The sequence below is a fragment of the Cryptomeria japonica genome, chromosome 2 (genome assembly GCF_030272615.1).
Source record: "Cryptomeria japonica chromosome 2, Sugi_1.0, whole genome shotgun sequence".
In the NCBI taxonomy this organism is placed as follows: domain Eukaryota; kingdom Viridiplantae; phylum Streptophyta; class Pinopsida; order Cupressales; family Cupressaceae; genus Cryptomeria; species Cryptomeria japonica.
In genome coordinates, this window is record NC_081406.1 from 555809513 (window position 1) to 555819964 (window position 10452).

General features: G+C 39.7%; 1 protein-coding gene across 1 annotated transcript; it reads left to right on the forward strand.

Moving 5' to 3' along the window:
* The first annotated feature begins 714 nt into the window (after positions 1 to 714).
* On the forward strand, positions 715 to 2653 carry LOC131038074 (uncharacterized). The gene is made up of 3 exons (XM_057970376.2): positions 715 to 962; positions 1509 to 1723; positions 2169 to 2653. Exons 1-3 carry the CDS (start codon positions 768 to 770, stop codon positions 2374 to 2376), a joined length of 618 nt encoding a protein of 205 aa, XP_057826359.2. The 5' UTR covers positions 715 to 767; the 3' UTR covers positions 2377 to 2653.
* Positions 2654 to 10452: the final 7799 nt, after the last annotated feature.

The window sequence follows — 10452 nt, forward strand, 5'->3', positions numbered from 1 at the left end:
TTTGTCTGCATTATCATTTTTATACTACTTAGGTATGTCACCCTTTATTAGAAATTTGTCTTGTGCAAATGTTAGATGAATCATTTAAAATAATAACACATCATGCTAGGGCAAATCTTCTTAATAAAGCAATCAAGAATCATGGTCAAAACAATAAGCATTCACAATGCAAATTATTTAAACTCCAAAAATGGAGGAATAGAGGAAGAATCAATATATTTAAACCAAAAAAATGCAGGAATGGGGGAAGAAGCAACCAAAAAGCAAGTTAAGACGGACAATCATTTCACTATGATAATATTTTTTTTTTGTTTGTAGAGAAAGTGGTATCCATGTAAGCCAATATTAAAAATTAAGAAACAATATGAGGTCGATCCTACCTATATAACCTAAAATATTTTGGACTAAAGCTCATTTTTATCGACAAACTCGATGATTAAGAAAGATTACAGTTGAAAGATTGGATATTGCAATGCAAAACATAAAAAGATAATATTACAAATGAATAACAACAATGAGAAAAGAATGGTAGAATTCTATCTATCTAACGCAGTAATCTGCTGATTGTAATTGTTTGACTGTAATTTGTAACTAAATGTGTATTTATAATGTTTGTTTTTAATTAGATAAATAGACTTTTCAAAGGACCCAGAATCTCCTATATGAGAAAGAAAGAAAGAAAGATCGATCAAGACAACAGGGAAAAACCAAAAACAGCTACAGTCTTTCTGTAATGTTTGTTGCTTTTCCTCTAAAAGTTTGTATAAATGTGTGCAGGGGAGTTTTGGAGTGTATTTATAGTTTCCAAGTATCAAAAGCTTGCAAGATTGATAGTATTAGAAAGATTGAAGACAATGGTCAAGATGGGGAAAAAGCAGAAAGCAATATCCACTTTGGTGGTAGTGTTGGGTCTCATCTCTGCTTCTATAGCCATCGTTGCAGAAATCAGGCAATCCATGGGAGTAAGTTATTATGCGGAAATCATTCTTTTTTATTATTGTAATTGTTGTTGTTTCTAGATACAGGGGTTTCACAAACTACGTAATATTATATCACGTGCATTCTTATTGAAGGTTTAATGTCCAAAAAAATGAGGGTACAATATATTGTCTATCCTGAAGATAGAGGGGTTTTTTAATTTGGGCTATGAAAAAATACAATTCTTTTGCAAAAATAAGGGGGCTTTTAATTCAGGCAATATTTTTTGAAAATAGGAGGATTCTTTAGTATGCCATGAATAGGAAAATTCTTTAGTATGCCATGAACGCACGTGCTATAACCAGGTTTACAAAATGAAGGTCCTTTGTATTAATGTTTCGGAACACACTTTGTGATCTATAATGATCCGAAACATTGATGAAGAAAAAACATAAACAGTCTAATCCAAAAACAACTACAATAACGATTATAGATTGTGAAAAACTAATTTTCTTAATTCTTCCCTATGTTAAAAACTAGAGGAAAACAAATATATTGGTCTAATTTGAGAAAACCTATTGAACCTGCAGAATAATGGCGTTTCTAAAAAAGTGGAGGGCGATGTTAAGGTTTGCTACAATTGGGAGAAGCAGAACCAACGAGTTCCACAAATTGGAGCGCTAGCTATAACTATTCTTGTCTTGGCTCAAATCATCATAAATGTTGCAGGTGGTTGGATATGCTGTGTTCCCATTGGCAAGAATAATGACTGGGTCCATGCCATGCTTTCCCTTATTCTTTGCTGGTATATCATTTTTGTTTTATCTTTTGATGGACATAGGTATCTATGGTACTCATTATATAGATGTTTTCATCTTTACATGAGGAAATTTACAGTTCATAATATCAATATAATAAGATTTTTTTATTTTGATTGTGTATTTTTTCATGTTAATGTTTTCTATCATGATTGATGAGTTAAAATCAAGAAAGAAAAAATATCATAGATTATGATCCGAAACATTAATCAACTAAAATCAAAATCTAAAAATCTTACTATATTGATCATTGAGAGATGAATCCTTTTAATCTTGGTGGATGACATAACAGACCACCATCCTCTCCAATCAGTCTACAAGCCCTTCAACAGTCACAATCTATTGATATAAAGAAGACCAAAAAAATTTGTTGAGACCCAGATAAAAGTTCATTGTAAGAATGCTAACTGTGTTTATTGGGCATTTGTGCAGGGTTTTCTTTGTCATTGCGATTGTCTTGTATATAGCTGGAATTCTTCTTAACAGTAAGAAGATATTTTATTGTTATGATGTAACTCCTGGGCTGTTTTCAGGAGGAGCATTTTCAGCGTTGCTTACAGTAGCTTCTGGGGTTCTCTACTACATTAAAGTCTCTGCCCTAACCACCTCTGAGGACAAAACAGTTAGTTTTGATCTCTGATTTATGATATTAATCATTCTTTTTAAAAGGGAATGCTTTTGGCAGTTTTGTAGACAGTCCAGTAAAAGCATTCACTTATATACCATGAATGAATGCTTTAAACTCTGAAAAACTTTTTACTTGATGTTTAAGAATGGTATTCTCATTTTCAGAGGGCTGAAAAAGGTAAAAAAAATTCTAGGCACATGGAATGAACATAAGATCATGAATTCCTCTACCTTTAATCTGTTGGGTCTTCGGAATGTTAAATAATTTGCACTGCAAGAATAGAACAATTAGAATGATGTAAAAGGATTGAAGTTAAATGTTAAATGGAGAATCTTGCATGATACATTAATTTTAAATTATATGATTATTGTGCAAACAGTTAAACTACTTCTGTAAGTAGCATTACGGTAAATTTATAAATCTATCAAGTTCACAGCTTGCAACAATTTGAATCATGTCTAGTTTTTGTTCTCATTAAATTATTTAATGGTCTTATATAAAATATAAAATCAGAATGAGTATTAAGATTTGGAGCACTTTAGGTCAGCCTAACAGAGGTCTGCGAGCCAAGGATTCAAGAAAGGCTTTCCCCTCAGGCCCAATCAATAGGGATTTGCGAGCAAGGATCAGAAATGGCCAAGGAAATCAATGGGAAGCAAACTCTTCGTGCTTCCCTCACAATCTCTAAACCCTTCGTTTGTCCGCTTCAAGGAGAATGCTTTCTTTGCGAAATGGTGTGGCATTGGTGGGACAAGCAAAGACATCGTGGATTGGTGGAAATCATCCTTTCCAGACCTCATAGCAGTGAGACAAATGCAGAATGACTTCTTGTTTATAGAATGTGTGGATGCGGCACTAAAGCAAACAATCACAAAGGGGAGTCCCTTGTTCTATCAAGGCTCCACATTCCATTTCCTGGATTGGAAACCAAGGTTCGACCTAGCACAGCACAGATTCGAGAAAACTCATGTCTGGTTATCCCTAGTAGGCCTTCCATCCGAATATTGGTGCCCGGAATCACTCCTTAAGATAGGGGATGCCCTAGGATTTCTGGTAGGGATTGAAGCAGATTTCTTTGAAGGTCAGAACGGGGACATAGCAAATATTTATGTCGAGATTGACTTGTCCAAAGGCTTCTACAGTGAGCTCAAGATCATCTCGGAGTTGGGCAGATGGAAGCAAAAAGTGACTAGACTGGGTAAAGTAGTCCCTGGCAAATGCTTATTGAGAAACCAAATAGTCAATAATAGTTCTTTGGTAGCATCTATTGGAGTAATCAATATCCCTCTTCAACACTCAGAACAATTCGCGAGCTCAACTCCTCAAAAGAGAACCTTGGAGCGGGACGCTGCCCTGGAATTAGAAGTCGAGATTCCGATTCAAGCCCTTTCCAAGCCCTTTCGCCAGTCCTCAGGTATCGTCTCTTCTCCTCCCATGGTTCCTTTTGTGGTTCCTGATCCCCTTGTCTTTCTTTCCCCCTCCGTTTGTCCGAGTTCGAGAACCAAGCTCACAAACCAGGCTTCCCCGCCCCCAAGCCTTGTTCCTCTGGCTTCCCCCCCCTCCTCGAGTCCTTGCCCTCATCTCATCTTATCCGCAATTGCCAAACCTCACTCCCAAAAGGCTATTAGGAGTCTGTTCGGGCAAAAAAAAACTCCAGCTTTAAGCAGAGGTGCTTTTAACATTTTTTCCCAACCTCCATCTAAAGCCTCAAGAAGGAAAAACAACTTCAGGCCCAAGAAGTTAAGGGGATCTTCTCGCTCAGCCAAATTCGCAAATTCCAAAAATATTCACCCTGTGAAAGCACTGCTTGAGGAGGAGGTTATTGAAGAGGATCTTAAAGCAGACTTTGAGGCCAATGAAGACCTTTCCCTATCAAAGGGTGAAATTTCCCCCTTCTCGGACTATCTTCTCCACAAGCCCCTTCTCAACCTATCTTCGGAAATCCCCTTCCCCTCCATTCTATCCCCGCCCTTGGAATCAAGCGGCCTGGATTTGCATTTGGACCAGGATGCTCAGAACCTTCTGCAGAACGCCATGATAGGAGCGGAGGACCAGGATGCTATTTTGGACACCCCCTTGGCAATGCTCTACTCACAGATCAAGGAGAAAAGAAAGCTAGGGATTCATCAGAATAAAGAGGGCTTGGAGAAGCCGGATTTTGGCTCATCTCCTCCCAAGAAGGGTAGAAAGTCTTCCATAGAGGTCAAATCCCTAGATGGAATGGCGGATAATCAATCCAAACTATTGGATCTTTGGAAAGTAGGGAAGGGAAATCCCCTTCCTGAACAACAATGAAAATTTTATCTTGGAATGTTAGGGGCCTCAACGCCCCTAACAAGCAGAGGGTGATCAAAAGACAGAATCTTTTGATCAGTGCAGATATAATCCTACTACAAGAAACTAAACTGGAAGGGAAGCTAGCGGTTGCCTTTGGGAATGGGATTAGCTCCTCGTTTCAAGCTTCCTTGGAAACTACAGTAGCATCAGAAGGCTCCTCGGGAGGACTAATGATAATTTGGAAGTCATCTCAAATTAAAGCCGAAGGTATTACATCTAATAAGGACTAAATGCTTGTTAAAATCACTCACCTGCAATCGAATACTTCTTTCTTCATAATCAATGTATATGGCCCAGTGGCCCCTTCCAAAAAGAAACTAACTTGGTCTTCTTTAGATGGAGTATTGACCACATTATCTGAGAAACAAGTCTTTATTGGGGGTGACTTTAATGCTATCAGGAATGCGTCAGATAAGAGGGGGGGTATCACTCACTTAGGGAGTGCTCACCAGGATTTCAATAGTTGGATTGAGAGGAATGGTCTCTTGGAAATAGATTCAGGAGACACCTACACATGGACTAACAGGAGAAAAGGCTTTAGCAACATAGCAGAAAAAATAGACAGATTCTTCTGGCAAGGGGATCTTACTATCTTTCCGTTCACCCCAATTTGCAATGTTCTCTCTTGCTCAAGCTCAGACCATTATCCCATTCTGCTCACTTTACAAGGAACCCAGGGATCAACCAGGACCCCCTTCAGATTTGAAAATATGTGGATGAAAGAGCCAAATTTTCTTATAATGATAGAAAAATGGTGGAAGGAAGAGTCCTTTGAGGGCTCAAAACTCTTCTGTTTCATTGCAAAGCTAAAATTAGTCAAACAGAAATTGCTTCAATGGAACTCCCAGCACTTCAAAGACATCTTCTCATCAAAAAAACTCATAGAAGAGCAATTAGAAGCCCTAAATGACAGGATTATCAAGGTGGGCATGGATCAAGAATCATTTCAGAAGGAAAGATCCCTCCTTCTGGAATATGAGGATATCCTCTCCAAGGAAGAAATCTTTTGGAAGCAAAAATCAAGGGAGAATTGGCTCAGAATGGGGGACAAAAACACAAAGTTTTTTCACAATGTAACAAAAATCAGAAGAAGCAAGAATTGGATATCCAAACTTCAAATTAGAAACAACCAAACCTTAGAGGACCCGGAGGTTATAAAAGAGGAGATTATCTCCTACTACTCCAATCTCCTGAATAACACTGAAGGATCCCATCTTCAGGACTAGAAGAAGCTGTTGTTCGGGATCCCCAAGATAATATCAGAGGAACAAAATCAGAGTTTAAATGGGAAAATAAAAATGGAAGAAGTTCTTGAATCTCTAAACCAGCTCCCCTCTGGTAAGGCACCAGGGCCGGATGGCTTCCCTGCAGACTTCTATAAGAAATGCTGGCATATCTTAGGGCAGGAACTCTCAGAAGCCTTAGAGTGTTCAAGAAGATCAAGAAAATACTCAAGGAGATAAACAATACTTTTATAGCACTCATCCCAAAGAAGGAGAACGCAGAAAACCTTGGAGAATACAGGCCTATTGCTCTATGCAACACAATCTATAAAATTCTCTCAAAAATCATGACTAACAGATTGAAGCCTCTCATGAACAACATCATTTCAGAAGAACAAACAAGTTTTGTACCGGGTTGATCAATTCTTGATGGAGTGATTGTAGCACAAGAAGCAATCCATACCCTTCAAAGCACAAATAGGATAGGTATGATAATAAAACTAGACATCACAAAAGCTTATGATAGTGTAGATTGGCGTTTCCTATGTAAAATCTTGCAAGCCTTTGGCTTTGATAAGCAATGGATAAATTGGGTATTTGAGTGCATCTCAACGCTCAAGTTTTCAATACTGGTTAATGGAAAGCCAACGGGTTTCTTCTCTTCCTCAAGGGGCATTAGGCAAGGGGACCCCCTCTCTCCCTTCTTGTACATAATAATGGGGGAGGCTCTGGGAAGAGCCATAAAAGCTAGTCATGCCAATCAAAAGTTAGAGGGAGTCAAAGTAACTAAAGACTTCGTAGCAACCCATCAGCAGTTTGCAGATGATAATCTTATATTGGGGTCAGCAAATGTTAAGGAGGCCAATCAACTAAATCAGATTTTAGAGATGTATGGTAGGGCCTTAGGCCAATTAAGAAACAAGGACAAAACCAAAGTTTTCTTCTTCACAACATCAATCTCACTTCAGACCAGAATTCTTAGAATCTTAAAATGCAAAGAAGGAAGTCTTCCATGCACTTATTTGGGCATCCCAATAGATAGAGGTTTGAGGAACTCCAAACTCTGGGATCCACTAAAAATCAAAGTCGAAAGAAGTGCAAATGCCTGGAAGGGCAAATGGTTGTCTTGGGCGGGTAGATTAGTCATGATTCAAGTAGTGATCTTGGCTTTACCAACTTATCTTTTATCCATTTTATCCTTAACATCTAGTGCCAATACCTACATTATCAAGAAGATGAGGGATTTCTTTTTGCAAAACACTAAAGAGAAGCATAAGATTGCGCTAATAGCCTGGGACAAAATTATTAAGCCCAAACCAATGGGTGGCTTAGGCATCAAGGATTTTAGATTACAAAATATAGCCTTGGGGGCTAAACTAGTATGGAAATTCATCAAAAACCCAAATGCATCCTGGGTCAGAATGCTAGCAACAAAGTATCTCCCATATCAGAATCATCTCAACATCCTCAGATCAGGGACATTCCTGAAAGGATCAAGAATATGGAATTTCATCATCTCTTATAGAAACCTGATCTCAAACTCAGTCTCTTGGGATATTCATGATGGTTCAGCAAGCCTATTCTGGGAAGACTCTTGGGGTGGTTATCCACCCCTGACAAATATAATTCATATCCCTGCAACGGAAAACTGGTTCAAACAGAATTGGGGAGTTAGAGTTAGAGACTATCTGGAAATGGTAGATACACCAAACTCTCAAAGCTGGAAGTGGAAATCAATGGAGGGCCTGTCAATTCCAAGGGAGGACCTGGAAGAGCTTTTAGGCCACTTATAGGCGAGAAACATCAGCCCTAGAAGAGGGGAAGATTCTCTCATCTGGGAGCCTTCCAAAATAGGACAGTATAACTCAAAGGATGGTTATAGAATATTGGTCAGTCTAGTAGAGCACAACAACCACAATATCCCCCTCAAGATGTTTTGGAGCTCCAAAGTCATTTCGAAAGCGGGCATCTTTGCATGGTTGGCAATCCAAAAAAAAATCCTAACTGCAGACAGGTTCACAAGAATGGGCTATGAAGGACCTTCTAGATGTATACTTTGCAAAGCCCAATCGGAGTCAGTGGATCACCTCCTCTTGAATTGCCCCTTTGCCTCCAAATGTTGGAGATGGCTCTGTGCAAAACTGGAACTGATTTTAGTCTTGCCAAATGAAATCAAGCCTCTATTCCAGAGCTGGCCTCTGCATACAAAGGAGAGCTCGTTGAGCCAAATTATGGAAATTGCTCCATCATGCTTAATTTGGGAAATATGGAAAGAAAGGAACCGCAGGCTATTTGAAGGCAAAGCCAGAAATCAGGAATCAATTCTAAATTCAATAGAATCGGCAATAGTGGATTCAATCAATAGCAGAACAACCTTCGCTCTGAATCAGTCAAAAGTTTTCTCTTCATGGGATAAGAAAATTAGTCAAAACTAGCAAGGTATCATTATCCCCTCACTTTCTCGTCATAATTCCAATAAAAGGAAAGATGCAATCTGGACTCCCTCGAAGCCAGACTTGGTGAAACTGAATTTTGATGGGGCTTCCAAAGGCAACCCAGGCCCCTCCGGAATAGGCTATGTTATCAGAGACCAAACAGGAGTTACCATCGGGAAAATGGCAAAACCAATCCCTCCAGACACTAATAACATAGCAAAGTTTACCGCTCTACTATTAGGCTTGAAAGACTGCATCAACCATGGTATCAAAAATGTTTCAGTGGAAGGAGATTTGGAGATAGCAATTAATGCTATTAGGAAGAAGATTACCCCCAATTGGAGGCTTCAAGCCTTATTGGAAAGAATTCTAGAAATCCTGAACAGTTTTGAACACTTTGAGACAAAACATATTTACAGAGAAGCAAATGTAGAGGCGGATGCATTATCAAAAGTTGCAGCTCAAGGCACCTTTGTTCACTGGTGGTCACAGGGATCCTAGACATCTGCTAATTTAGTTTGACCAAGATAACAAGACCGACCAAATAAGAATCAAGATTCTGCTTGCTAATAGATTGGCGGACTGCAAAAATCAAATTCAAATATCTCTTACCCGCCCTCCTTCTAGCGGCTACCACCAATGGTCACTTTCCTTTTCAAACTAATCATTCAGCTAACCTTGGGACACAAGGTGGGTCCAGTTAACCTGAGTAGACAAACCGGAAACATTAATACGAGACCTACTAAGATCCAGCTGGTGAGCGCCACCGCTTTGTCCTTTTATGAGCTGTCCGCAGGCTATTATTTCGCTCCGCACTAGAGCAGATTTTGCTTGATTTGGGCAATTAATCTCCGCCACCTTTGTGCGAGACTTTATCGTTCTCTTTCCCCCATTATTGCTCGTTGATTCGAGCGCCCGTCTTCTTGCAGAAGAGTCTATTTCTCACTTCCCTTATTTCTCTCGGCTCCTCTGGTTTCTTCTCTGGTTCTCCTCTTGCATGCCCCTACTCTCGGACACCGTGTCTTCATAGCCCCCATTCGGCTTCATTATGAGTGTGTATCCCAGGCCTGTTTCCTGCTTCGGTGCAAACACCCTCATATCAATTGGTGCCTCTACTCGCCAGGTTTCCTTCAGGAAGATTTCTGATTTGAGACTCAAGCGTCTCCTTAACTACTCAGACCCTCTAGTTCTTCTAGCTGTCAAATTGATTCTGGGGAGTGCTCATCTGAGCAGAGATGAATACCCAAGGGACAATACCAATATCTCATCCAGATTCATGGCATCTTTGATGGACCAGAAGCTATCCAAGAAATTGATCTGGAACCTTACCAGGGAACTCTTCCCAATCGAAATTCTTCAAGATCTTCAAGAAGTTCTGAACAAGGCCCTCCATGACTGTGGTGCACCCAGACCTAGTGACCGAATCCTCTTTAATGCTCACAGAGTACTCATCAAGTACAATCCATTCCTACTAGACCTGAAGGATAAAGAACAAAATAGGCATAGAAAGTTCGCTAGTGCAGGGCTGAGCTACCTCAAATGGCGTTTTTTAGGTGAAGACCCGGCGACTGAAGGGAAAGAGGAGATTCTGTTCCAATTTGCAAGGATGAATGGATTCCTACCTATGATTACTACAGAATCAGAACCAAAACCATAACAGAGTTGCAGAGGAGGCTCGAGCAGAGGTCGCGGGGGCAGGGGTCGTGGTCGGGGCTCTTCAGCAAGCAGAGGCCGAGGCCGTCCCAGGAACCAGCTTCAACAACTGGACATTTCCTCCTCAAGCTAGGCTTTCTATGGATACCTCCTTTAGATTACTGGATATGCTGTTATACATGTATATTTTTATTAGGTTTGAATTTTATGTTTAAAAACTCTGCATCTAGGATGCTATAAATCGGACATTATCGTTAATAGTGTTTTTTGCTTTCCTAGACTATTAAACCTTAGATGGTTCTGAAAAATGGTTAAACCTTAAGCTTAAAGGCTCTCTGTTTTTGGAGGGACCTCTGTGCTCTCTATGGGCAGGGGTTTTTTTATTATCTTGGATTTCAGTGACAAACCTATGTATTTACTCTAATTAATACAAATATGGC

Excerpts from the sequence above, each read along its gene's own strand:
- LOC131038074 (XM_057970376.2), top strand. The coding sequence starts at position 768 with ATGTGTGCAGGGGAGTTTTGGAGTGTATTTATAGTTTCCAAGTATCAA. Across the intron at positions 963-1,508 it reads AAATCAGGCAATCCATGGGA|AATAATGGCGTTTCTAAAAA; the intron begins GTAAGTTATTAT and ends TTGAACCTGCAG. Across the intron at positions 1,724-2,168 it reads CTTTCCCTTATTCTTTGCTG|GGTTTTCTTTGTCATTGCGA; the intron begins GTATATCATTTT and ends GCATTTGTGCAG.